The sequence below is a fragment of the Phycodurus eques genome, chromosome 7, assembly GCF_024500275.1.
Source record: "Phycodurus eques isolate BA_2022a chromosome 7, UOR_Pequ_1.1, whole genome shotgun sequence".
In the NCBI taxonomy this organism is placed as follows: Eukaryota; Metazoa; Chordata; class Actinopteri; order Syngnathiformes; family Syngnathidae; genus Phycodurus; species Phycodurus eques.
Window position 1 is genome coordinate 1,953,758 of NC_084531.1, and position 13,639 is coordinate 1,967,396.

General features: G+C 45.8%; 1 protein-coding gene across 6 annotated transcripts in view; it reads left to right on the forward strand.

The window, feature by feature from the left end:
- The window catches only part of usp32 (ubiquitin specific peptidase 32), a 150,581-nt gene extending 137,682 nt beyond the window's left edge, over window positions 1-12,899 (forward strand). For 5 of the 6 annotated variants that reach the window (XM_061682538.1, XM_061682537.1, XM_061682539.1 and 2 more), the window contains 2 exons: window positions 3,452-3,544; window positions 9,563-12,899. In XM_061682538.1, the coding sequence (XP_061538522.1) occupies window positions 3,452-3,544; window positions 9,563-9,736 (267 nt within the window). In that variant the 3' untranslated portion in view covers window positions 9,737-12,899. Of the gene's footprint in view, window positions 1-15; window positions 2,921-3,451; window positions 3,545-9,562 lie in introns of those variants that run through there. The other variant, XM_061682540.1, reaches the window with a different exon arrangement.
- The last annotated feature ends 740 nt before the right edge of the window (window positions 12,900-13,639 follow it).

Here is a 13,639-nt window from a genome sequence, read left to right on the forward strand (position 1 = left end):
TTTCCTGTTTGTCAGATCATAGCTTATTACCTGGGAAAGAGAGAGAAGAGGAAGAATTTTTTTTTTTTAGATTTAACACTTTAAATCATCTTTACTTATCTCATCTTCAGCAGTACTCTAACTCAGACTTTCTACGATTAAGGTCCCACCTTCCTGCATTGAATGAAGAAACATTGTACTTGAACTGAATTATTAGATATATAATAACTCTTGTCCGACTGAGGACGATGGTCTCAGATTTGGAGGTGCTGATTCTCATCCCAGCCGCTTCACACTTGGATGCGAACCGCTCCAGTGAGAGTTGGAGAGCACGGCTTAATGAAGCCAACAGAACCACATCATCTGCAAAAAGCAAAGATGCAATACTGAGGCCACCAAACCGGACCCACTCTACGCCTCAGTTGTGCATTGAAATTCTGTCCATAAAAGTTATTAACAGAATCGGTTACAAAGGGCAGCCTTGGCTGAGTCCCAACCCTCACCGGGAACGACTCCGACTTACTGCCGAATATGCGGACCAAACTCTGACTCCGGTCGGACCGAACAGCCCTTATCAGAGGTTCGGTACCCCGTACTCACGAAGCACCCCCCACAGGACTCCCCGAGGGACGCGGTCGAACGCATTCTCCCAAGTCCACAAAACACATGTAGACTGGTCGGGCGAACTCCCATGCACCCTTGAGGACCCTGCCGAGGGTGTAGAGCTGGTCCACTGTTCCACGGCCAGGACGAAAACCACACTGCTCCTCCTGGATTTGAGATTCGACTTCCCGAAGGACCCTCCTGTCCAGCACCCCTGAATAGACCTTACCAGGGAGGCTGAGGAGTGTGATTCCCCCTGTAGTTGGAAAACACCCTCCGGTCCCCCTTCTTAAAAAGGGGGACCACCACCCCAGTCTACCAATCCAGAGGCACTGTCCCCGATGTCCACGCGATGTTGCAGAGGCGTGACAACCAGGACAGCCCCACAACATCCAGAGCCTTTAGGAACTCTGGGCTAATCTCATCCACCCCCGGGGCCTTTCCACCGAGGAGCTTTTTAACCACCTCGGTGACCTCAACCCCAGAGATAGGAGAGTCTACCACAGAGACCCCACACTCTGCTTCCTCATGGGAAGGGGTGTCGGTGGAATTGAGGAGGTCCTCGAAGTATTCTCCCCACCGACTCACAAGTCGAGGTCAGCTGCGCCCCATCCCCACTATACACAGTGTTGATGGTGCACTGCTTCCCCCTCCTGAGACGCCGGATGGTGGACCAGAATTTCCTCTAAGCCGTCTGGAAGTCTTTCTCCATGGCCTCACCGAACTCCTCTCATACCCGGGTTTTAGCTTCAGCGACCACCAAAGCTGCATTCCGCTTGGCCAGCCAGTACCCATCAGCTGCCTCAGGAGTCCCACGGGGCAAAAAGGCCCGATAGGACTCCCTCTTCAACTTGACGGCATCCCTCACCGTTGGTGTCCACCAACGGGTTAAGGGATTGCCGCCACAACAGGCACCGACCACCTTACGGCCACAGCTACGGTCGGCCACCTCAGCAATGGAGGCGCGGAACACGGTTCACTCGGACTTACTGTCCACCGCCACCCGAGATGTCTGCCAGAGGTGGGAGTTGATTCTGGCAGACGTTCCCAGCAGATCCTCACAATACATTTGGAGCTGCCAGGTCGAACCGGCATCTTCCCCCACCATCTTAGTCTACTCACCACCAGGTGGTGATCAGTTGAGAGCTCCGCCCCTCTCTTCACCAGAGTGTCCAATACATGCGGCCGCAAGTCCGATGACACGCCCACAAAGTCTATCATCGAACTGCGACCTAGGGTGTCCTGGTGCCAAGTGTACATGTGGACACCCTTATGCTTGAACATGGTCTTCGTTATGGACAATCCGTGCACAGAAGTCCAATAACAGAACACCACTCGGGTTCTGATCGGGGGGGCCGTTCCTCCCAATCACGCCCTTCCAGGTCTCACTGTCATTGCCAACGTGAGCATTGAAGTCCCCCAGCAGAATGATGGAGTCCCCAGCGGGAGCGCTCTCCAGCACCCCCTACAAGGACTCCAAGAAGGGTGGGTACTCTGAACTGCTGTTTGGTGCATAGGCACAAACAACAGTCAGGACCCATCCCCTCCAACCGAAGGCGGAGGGAGGCTACCCTCTCGTCCACCGGGGTGAACCCCAACGTACAGGCGCCGAGCCGGGGGGCAATAAGTATACCCACACCTGCTCGGTACCAGAGCCCAAACTGTGTGCGGACCCACGTCCGGGCAAGGGAAAACTGTGTCCATATTTTGTCGTCATCGTAAGGGGTCTTTGAGACATGCTTTGTCTGGTCCCTCACCTAGGACCTGTTTGACATGGGTGACCCTGCCAGGGGCAGAAAGCCCCAGACAACTTAGCTCCTAGGATCATTGGGACACACAAACTCCTCCTCCACGATAAGGTGACGGCTTCCAGGAGGGGCCATTTTGTGCAGACGATGTAATCTGAAGGAGGTTACTGACTGTTAAAATAGTGGTAGGGGAATGTTTGGCTACACAGCATGAGCATGGTGGTGTGTAAAAAATGACTTTGGTGGCGGAGAGGCAGATTAAGAAAAAAAAGGCAGAGCAGAGAACCAGCTGGGAAAGGAAGAGTGTTGTGCGGCTTTTCGGGAAGAAGTGAGAGAGTGGACAGGTGAAGCTTCCAGAAGATTGGACCACTACAGCCAAGGTGATCAGAGAGACAGGCGGGAGAGTACTTGGTGTATCTTGTGGTAGGAAAGGGGAGCAGGAGACTTGGTGGTGGAATCACAAACGACAGGAAACCATCCAAGGAAAAAGAGGTAAGCAAAGAAGAAGTGGTACACTGAGAGGACCGAGGAGGGGACTCATTAGAATCATCGTTATTTGCCAAGTTTGTAAAAAAAAAAAAAAAACACAAGGAATTTGTCTCCGGTAGTTGGAGCCGCTCTAGTACAGAATACTTTTGATACATAAAAACATAGAACATGAACATAGAAACACAGTCACTGAACAATAAAAGGTTACCAGTAATGTGGTAATGCTGATTTTTTTTGACAATTGTGCAAATGATGCCGAGTCCTCCGGCAATTTGGAGTAGTTTGAAATGAGTAATAGCACGATAGTCTGGTGCAGTGACCATTGTGCAAATGGCGCAGCGACTTCAAGAAATTTATGCAGTTTAAAGTGACAAGCAGTGCGATAATCTGGAACAATGTCAATTGTGCAAATGGTGGAGATAATTCTCAAGCACATGAGTGGCCAGTATTGGGACAGCAGTCCATGGAGATGTGACGTAGGGCGAAGGGAGAGGTGGCAAAGGCCAAACGAGGCATATGATGACATGTTTGCCAGGTTGAAAAACACAATAAAGCTAAAAGTCTAGACTTCAGTCACGTCAGCAATGTTTTATTTTAAATCCACTGTTCTGAAACATAATTTACCTCCACAGTGCCATACAGGAATCATGGGTGGAGGCCACTATGTGACATATGCCAAAAACCCCAATGGGAAGTGGTACTATTACAACGATAGCAGCTGTAAGGTAAGTGTTGTTTTTTTATCCTCAGTATCAACGATATAAATGGTTGAACTGCAAAGTAAGCAGGTTTTTCTACTGTTTTTGGTTTGGTTTTACATAATTTCTTTAGCTCACCAGCCACTTGTGGTTTCCCAGCATTACTAGCCACGCAGCATTTTTACTAGCCACAATTTTGTTGTTGGATTATTATGTTTAATATGATTGAAGATAGAATAAAGAACTAGTCATATTTACTCGCGATTGAAAAGTTTGCAACCAGTGTGAACAGCTAAAAAAATCAATGCTGGGGAAAGCATGAAAAAGCAGAAAAAAAACAGTTAACTTTTTTTTTTTTTTTTTTTTTTTTATAAATATTTCAAATATGCATCAGGTTATTTGACGTATGTAATGGACAAAACTAGAATTTACAGTACCCTCCAAAAGTATTGGAACGGCAAGGTCAATTCCTTTGTTTTTGTTGTACACTGAAAACATTTGGGTTTGAGATCAAAAGATGAATGAGACAAAAGTTTCAAAAAAAAAAATTCAAAAACAAAATTCCAGCTTTCATTTCATGGTATTTACATCAAGATGTGTTAAGCAACTCAGTACAGAGCACCTTTTGTTTGAAGCCACCCACTTTTCAAGTTAACAAAAGTATTAGAACAGACATGATTAAATTAACTTGAAGTGAAGAAGATTTTAATATTTGGTGGCATAACCCTTACTTGGAAGAACTGCATCAAGCCTGCAACCCATTGACTTCACCAGACTGTTGCGTTCTTAATTCGAAATGCTTTTCCAGGCCTTCACTGCAACCTCTTTCAGTTCTTGTTTGTTTCTGGGGGGTTGTTCCTTCAGTCTCCTCTTCAGGTGGTAAAATTCATCCTCTATTGGGTTAAGGTCCGGTGATTGACTTGGTCAGTCTAAAGACCTTCCACTTTTCACTTCCGATGAAGTCCTTTGTTGTGTTGGCAGTGTGTTTTTGGTCTTTGTGTTCTTTGCAAAATCCAGTCTGGCCTTCAGATTATTTTTGCGGTGGAAAAGGGACAATGACCCAAAACACAGCTCAAACTCAGCACGTGGGCAGATTCTCAGCTCACTGGACCCAATTCTGTTCTCAGTCGGTGAAAGTCACATCAGCTCACGGGAAACGTTCTTCACCTGTCCACTATCAGTTCTTCAACCAGTCGGTCCAACATGCTATGGAATATATCCATCCATAAAAACCAAGATGGCGCCGACCAGTGTGGTCGCCTCGGTAACGCGCTCTCGAGTATTGTTTTTGTTGTTGTGTTTTTCGTCCGTCTTTGGAGACCTTACACGACTCACTTACACAAGGGGAGACCTGCTAACCATCAAGGAGGCTACTCCGGACTTTGTGTCACCAACTTTCGCAAATCCGCTCAGTTTTTTCCCCGAGTTACTCACCGGAGCGGCGTCCGCGGTTTTCGGCGCATGGAGACGGAAGCGGCGCCACAGAGGGAAGCGTGGTGGCATTCAGGTGAAACTCCGCAAGAGAGGACACAGATTGGGGTTCCCGTCGATCCACCTCGCGAATGTACGCTCCCTACCCAACAAAATGGACGAGCTTCATCTTCTGTTAAAGACCAGTAAAGACTTCGGACATTCCGCGGCCATGTGCTTCACGGAGACCTGGCTTTGCGAAGCTGGACCCGATGGCGCCGTCGTGCTTCCCGGCTTCCACATTCATCGAGTGGACCACGACATGGAATCATCGGGGAAAACAAAGGGCGGCGGGATATGCCTCCATATAAACGAAAAATGGTGTACGGACGTCACGGTGCTCAGCACACGCTGCAGCCCGCATTTGGAATCGCTGTTTTTGAAATGGAAACCATTCTACTCGCCACGTGAGTTCGCATCATTCATACTGGCTGGAGTCTACATTCCGCCTCAAGCTAACACGAACACCGCATTGCTAACGCTCGCCGAACAAGTCAACGAAATTGAAAACAACACCCGGACTCACCTCTCATTATTCTCGGGGACTTTAACAAAGCTAAACTCAACCACGAACTCCCTAAATACAAGCAGCACATCGACTGTCCTATCAGGGAAAATAATACTTTAGACCACTGCTACACTACGGTAAAAAACGCATACCGTGCTATACCTTGTGCAGCCCTGGGCTTGTCTGATCACTGCTTAATTCACTTAATACCGACATACAGGCAAGAACTTAAATGTGCGAAGCCTACAGTGAAAACAGTCAAAAAGTGGACCAATGAAGCCAAGATGGAACTTCAAAGCTGTTTAGACTGCACAGACTGGAGTGTCTTTGAAAATTCAGCTGGCAGCCTGGATGAATATACGGACACTGTCACATCCTATATCAGTTTCTGTGAAGAGGTTTGTGTACCAACAAAATCATTTCGCACATTCAACAACAACAAGCCGTGGTTCACTGCTAAACTTAAGCAGCTCCGCCAAGCTAAGGAGGACGCATATCAGAGCGGGGACAGGGCCCTGTATAATCGAGCTAGAAACCAGCTGACTAAAGAAATTAACATTGCAAAGAGGGTCGATGCAGCAAAGTTGGAAAAACAGTTGAGCGCGAACGACTCTAAATCAGTCTGGCGTGCATTCCAATCGCTGACTAATTACAAGCGACGATCCCCCCAAGCTGAGAACAATAGCACACTAGCCAACGACTTGAATACCTTCTACTGCAGATTTGAAAAGGACAGTTTCACTCCACACACCCACCCGGCCGCACCCGCGACCACAACCACACCTCTGACTTCTGCGTTAACCATCCATGAACAGGATGTGAGACGCATCTTCAAACAACAGAAGATTAACAAAGCGGCAGGCCCGGACCATGTGTCCCCATCCTGCCTCAAAGTCTGTGCGGACCAGCTCGCTCCAGTCTTCACTCAGATCTTCAACAGATCTTTGGAAATGTGCGAAGTTCCATCCTGTTTCAAACGCTCCACCATCATTCCAGTCCCCAAGAAACCTGCAATCTCTGGTCTGAATGACAACAGGCCTGTCGCTTTGACATCTGTGGTCATGAAGTCCTTCGAACCTCTCGTGCTGGACCACCTCAAGAGTGTCACAGGTCCCCTGCTGGACCCCCTGCAGTTTGCCTACCAAGCGAACAGGTCTGCGGATGATGCAGTCAACATGGGACTGCACTTCATCCTAGAACACCTCGACAGTGCAGGGAGCTACGCGAGGATCCTGTTCGTGGATTTCAGCTCAGTGTTCAACACCATCATCCCTGAACTGCTTTCATCCAAGCTTCTCCAGCTCAGCGTCTCACCTGCCATCTGCCAGTGGATTTACAGCTTTCTGACGGGCAGGACACAGCAGGTCAGGCTGGGGGAGGCCACCTCATCCACACGCAGCATCAGCACCGGGGCGCCCCAAGGTTGTGTCCTCTCTCCGCTGCTCTTCTCTCTCTACACGAACGACTGCACCTCAGCGAACTCGACTGTCAAACTCCTGAAGTTTGCAGATGACACCACTGTCATCGGCCTCATCAAGGACGGTGACGAGTCTGCATATCGACAGGAAGCGGAGCGGCTGGAGCTGCGGTGCGGCCGTCACAACCTGGAGCTGAACACGCTCAAGACTGTAGAGATGATCGCAGACTTCAGGAGGCATCCTTCGCCAGAGCTGCCCCTCACGTTGTCCAGCTGCCCTGTGTCAACCGTCAAGACCTTCAAGTTCCTGGGAATTACAATCTCTCAGGACCTGAAGTGGGCGACCAACATCAACTCCGTCCTCAAAAACGCCCAGCAGAGGATGTACTTCCTGCGGCTTCTGAGAAAGCACGGCCTGCCACCGGAGCTGCTGAGACAGTTCTACACAGCGGTCATCGAATCAGTCCTGTTTTCTTCCATCACAGTATGGTTTGGTGCTGCTACAAAAAAGGACAAACTCCGACTGCAGCGGACAATCAAAACTGCTGAAAGGGTTGTCGGTACCCCCCTACCAACCATTGAGGACTTGTACGCTGCCAGAACTAAGACAAAGGCGTGCAAAATCCTCTCGGACCGTCTGCACCCCGGTCACCAGCTCTTCCAGCTCCTTCCCTCAGGTAGGCGCTACCGATCAACGCAAACTAGAACTAGTAGACATTCCAACAGCTTCTTCCCTCTTGCGATCAACTTCTTAAACACCTAACCCATAATTCCATTACAACAAGCTGGAAAGTTTTTGACTTGAGTTCGTTGTCACATTTCTGTGGGGCCAATTATGTATTACTCGTGCACTCACTGTAGTTGTCTCGCCATGCTGCACTATTTGCATATACTGGCCACTCATGCCAGAGTAGCATCTGCTCCATTTGCACACTGATTGAGGATTATCTGCAACATTTGCACAACCAACATTGTCCCAGATGATCGCACTACTCGTCACTTTAAACCGCATACACTCCTTGAAGTCTCAGCGCCCTTTGCACAATGGTCATTGCACCGAACTATTGCAATATTAGTCATTCGAACTGCTCTAAGTGCTAGAGGACTGTGCATCTTTTTGCACAATTGTTTTTTGTCAATGTCTTTATGTCTCCAAAGTGTTCTGTAAATTGACTGTCTGTTGTACTAGAGCGGCTCCAACTACCGGAGACAAATTCCTTGTGTGTTTTGGACATACTTGGCAAATAAAGATGATTCTGATTCTGATATTTATTCTTCTCTAACACCCCGATTTGTGGTCTCCGACGATGAGTGCAGCCTGTATCCCGGTAGGAGAGCTCCAAGCTGGATTTCCGTGCGGTGCGCACCAGGTGCTAAGGCGTCTCATGCTCTATCGATCTCCTGCTAGTAACACTGACTCTCGTGTGCATCGAATGTCGAATTTGCCAAACAGCCCAGGAAAATCCACTGCATATAACACTGACTTTGATCACAGAGTCTCGTGAGCTGCAACTCTGAGGTTATTGTCCCAGTGGCTAACGCTGACGCATGCTAACGTGTCTGCAAGAGGCAGGAGCTCGTCGGCAGTTTGAAGCCATTTCATTCTCCCGGCTCCCACACAGTCGTGCCCACACACAGGACCCTCATGCCTCACGCCACACTTAAAGGCATTTTCTAACTTTTCGGGAGTCATTGGCTGACTGTTAGCTTTTTGTGTACTGACCGTTAAGACAACATATGAGCGCTGTCGCATATGTTTTTTGATGTATTCTTTTAAGTACCAGTACTAAAAAAAAAAAAAAAATCGCAAAAATGGTACCGTGCTATGTTTTATGTCAAAATATGGTACTGGTACCAGTACTTGGTGCAACACTAGTTGTTAGTCAACTTGATGAATTCTAATCACAACCTGACCGGGCATTGTCAGCATGAATTAACTGCATGCTTCTAGCTCACATTAGTTAACCTTACCACAACCTAGCAAGCCCACAACAGTAGCCTATTATAATAAATGTTATTGATATAGGCCTACTCTGTTGCTGAAATTTGGTGAATTTCTGCCTTTAAAATCGGGAGTATGTGATGCATAGATGTCTGGCTTCAGCTAATTTTCAGTCTTTGTCTGTGATCAAGCTTGAGAATACAATGAAAGAATGTACTGATTCCAATTTAAAAAAAAAACAGTTTACTCATACAATGAATAAATCATTTTAAATGGAGCGTGTTTGTGTTTAAAACTGTGCCTCTCTCACAAACCGCTGGCCCCAGCTCAGCCCCCCCCCCCCCCCAGTAAAATTGGTCTAGCAGCACACATATATGCTATAACATTCTGACTTGACTCATTTCAAATACATCAACCTCAAAGGGAAATAGGTTAGGTAACCTGTTTTGAAATTCGAAACAAAATGGAAGTTGACCAGCTCCTCAGATCAGATCGCATTCAATTTAGGAAAAAGATGAAAAAACTATCGAAGTCTTGCTTCCAATAATTTTCAGAGGTTATAATTTAGAATTTTGATGTATTTCAATGAGCTCCTTACAAAGGGCAATTCTTGTATCAGCCAAGGTTTGGTAAACGTTAAGAATGTTCATGTTATCACTGGACTGATTGTATTTCTTTTTAAATTAAAGCACCAATTGTTTTTTGCAGGAAGTGCATTTTGAAGAGATTGATACCGACTCAGCCTACATGCTCTTTTATGAGCAACAGCGAGTCAATTACTCACAGTTCCTGCCAAAGATGGACGGCCAGAAGATGGCGGACACCAGTGGCATCGATGAAGACTTTGAGTCAGACTACAAGAAATACTGTGTCATCCAGTGATCTGGTCTCACTTTTCATCAACCATGACCACATCTGCTTCCTGTTTTCTCCTGCTCCTCTGAGAAAGTTCCAGATCATCTAATTATTCGGAACAATAATAAACTATCATTACTATCGACAATACCCCTTAAAAAGTAAGGGGTATTCTACTTTTGACTGAAATATGCACATAAAATGCATTATAACCGTTATTATAATGATGAACCGTTATTAGACCATCTGTAAACCTTTGAATGCAAATCCACACAAAAGCCCAATATCCCTAAGGTTTTGTGAGAAGTGTATAGGCTATCCAATTTTTATTGGCCAGTCACAAGGAATACCATATGACTTTGCTAGTACCATTGATACCAACAGTCTATCTCTGATGTATTAATTATTTGCTCCTTTGTCTTTCGCAGGATTACTGATAAGACACTGCCTGACCCCCAAAAAACAAAAAAATTCCCCTGGATTTGCATTAACAATCCCCTCCAAAAGTATTAGAACGGCAAGGTCAAGTCCTTTGTTTTTGTTGTATACTGAAGATATTTGGGTTTCAGATCAAAAGATGAATATGAGACAAAAGTTCAGAATTCCAGCTTTTATTTCACGTTATTTACACCGAGAGCGACAGAGCACCCTTTGTTTGAAGCCACCCAACGTTTCAAGTGAGCAAAGTATTGGAACAGACATTAAATTAAAGTGAATAACATTTAATATTTGGTGGCATAATCCTTACTTTCAATAACTGCATCAAGGCTGCGACCCATTGACATTCTTCATTTGAAATGCTTTTCCAGGCTTTTACTAACGTCTTTCAGTTCTTGTTTCTGGGGGTTTCTCTGTTCAGTCTCCTCTTCAGGAGAGGAGGTCAAATGCATGCTCTATTGGGTTAAGGTCCGGTGATTGACTTGGCCAGTCTAAGACCTTCCACTTTTTGTCCCTGATCAAGTTCTTTGTTGTGTTGGCAGTGTTTTGGGTCATTGTGTTGTTGCATAATGAAGCGTCTCCCGATTAGTTTGGATGCATTTTTCTGTAAATTGCCAAACAAAATGGTTTTGTAGACTTCAGAATTCATTCTGCTGCTGCAATCATGAGTTACATCATCAATAAAGACAAGCTCAAGCCATGACATGACCTCCACCATGCTTCACAGATGAGCTTGTGTGTTTTGGATCAGAAGCAGATCCTTTCTTTCTCCATACTTTGGCCTGTCCATCACTTTGGTCGAGGTTAATCTTGGTCACATCTGTCCAGAAAACATTGTTCCAAAACGTTTGTGGCTCATCCCTGTACTACTTTGCAAAATCTGATGCCTTCTGATGCTTTTTGCTGATGAGTGGTTTGAATCTTGCGGTATGGCCTGTATATTTCTTCTCTCGAAGTCGTCTTTGGACAATGGATTGTGATACCTTTACCCACTGCCCTGTGGAGGTTGGCAGTGATGTCACTGGGTGGTTCTTCACAGCTCTCACGTTTCTGTCATCAAGAGCTGTTGATACCCTTGGCCGACCTGTTCAATGTCTGTTGCGCAGTATACCAGCAGTTTCTTTCTTTTTCAGGACATTCCAAATTGTTGTATTGGCCATGCCCAATGTTTGTGCAATAGCTCTGATCTATTTTGCCTCTTCTCTCAGCTTCTAAATGGTTTGCTTTTCTCCCAAAGACACGTCTTTGGGCTTCATGTTTGCTTAAGAGCCAATGCAGTTTTCACAGGTGAAACCCAAAGCCAAACGCAAGCACTATCTAATGTTTACGCAGTCAATCTAAAAGGCAACACATGAGCAACTTGAAACACCCATCAGTCACATGTTCCAATACTTTTGCTCACTTGAAAAGTGGGGGGCTTCAAACAAAAGGTGCTCTGTCCCGAGTTGTTGAACACATTTAGAAGTAAATACCATGAAATAAAAGATGGAATTCTGAACTTTTGTCTCCTATTCATCTTTTGATCTGAAATCCAAATGTCTTCAGTATACAACAAAAACAATTGAATTGACCTTGAGCGGACTGTATGTTCAGAAGTGTGGACAATAGCAGTTTTTATGATTTTGTACTGATACACAACCACAATCTATTTGAAATAAAAACAAGATGTGATAAAAGTGTACACTGTCAGCTTTAAATTCAGGAGTTTCACAGCAATGGGACCATTTTACGCAGAGTACCTGGGTACTGTTGGAGTGTTGGCGTTATATCCTATGCAGGGCCCGAGGCCCCAGATTAGAAATTAATAAACTACCACCACACTCACCAATTTTTGCGTGTTTGTTTTCTCTCAGGAAAGGTAAAACCAATCAACAAACTCACACTGATAGAATTTTGAGCCGTTTATGATTCTCAAGAGCTCAGCAAAATATGTCGACAGAATTCTGGGCATTTTCTCTCTTCCCAAGAACTGAGCCTCGTGTCGGCGTCGCAGGCGGAGAGAAAATGGCGCATCTTTCCCTGGTCGCCCCACAATTTGTATATTACAACACAAGTAATGGGACGGGCGCCAGCTTCTGACAGCCGGGAAGCGTCAGTTGACTCCAAGCCATCGTGCTCTGGCGTTCTCTCCTTGTTTTTCGTTCGTGTTGATCGCAGCCGTTTGAGAGAGTAATGACTGGAGAAGGTGGGTTTCAAAATCTACACTCAAGAGAAGACAACTTTGTGAATGTAAAAATGTGCAAAACATTGAGAACACATTGCAGCCAATGACAGATGTATTCCTTGCAGCATAAGTCAAAAACATAAATCCACCACCTCCTTGCTGATGTCGCAGCCTTGTTAGGACGTGGTGGCCATCCACCAACTATCCACTACTCCATCTGTCAGAAAGATCCAGGGTTACGCAGCACTCACCAGTGAACAATCTCATGCTGCAAGGAATCCGTGTGATTCAATGGCAAATAATGGGCATAAAAGGACAGAAACTCATGGCATGGCCCCCAATCCCCAATCCTCCCCTGACCTCAACCCTGTTGGGAACCTTTGGAGCATCCTCAAGCAAAAGATCTATGAGGGTTGGAGGAAGTTCACATCCAAAGAGCAGCTCTGGGAGGCAATTCTGACATCCTTTGAAGAAAATCAAGCAGAAAATCAAAATACATGCTCAATTGATGTCATAATTGCTGTCAAATTCTTATGTTAAACTGTTTGTTTCTGTTTGTACTCGCTTTTGATTTCAGTAAATCTCACCTCATGCTTCAAACTCAACTGACTATTTTCATTTTTTTTTAAACATAAAATGTCTTGAAATTCTGTTGTATGTAATAATTCGGAACAGTGCAAGTTTATTTTCCCCCCAAAAAGCTATCATTGGGAGGTTTCTTCAAAAACATTCCAATTATGTGCTCACAGTTGATAACCTGAAAATTATGTTGTCATTTGCATTGACTATTTGTAGTGATGCACTCACAGTTCGGCCGAAAATATTCCAAAAGTCCATTTTTGGTTTCGGTCCGAAATACTTTTTGCGCCGCAGTTCGATGAACGAAATAACACCATCAAGCCATTTATCTGAACCGCTTATCCTCACTGGCTTGCACTGGCACCTATCCCAGCTGACGTCGGGCAAGAGGCGGTGTCGACCCTCAACGGGTCGCAAGCCAATCGCAGGGCAAGATGAACATCTCTTTTACTGTAATCATTGAAGTTTGCATGTGACAATAAATTATGGGAACCGCATGGCTTTTCTGTCATCATGCTAGCGGCTACTAGCCCAAACTCGCTGCTTTCCGCTGTTCGGGCAATAAGGGGAATGCTTGTTGCCGCTCCAGATACAGCTAAATACGAGGCCGAGCCACAAAGACCAAAGTTTTAAGAAATTCACTTTGCTGTAAAAGGTGCCGCACATGCCACAGAGGAGCAGTCAGATCAAGGGACTTAAATGGTCATGTTCCACTTCCAAAGCTAAAACCCTTACTGATTCTGCCATCA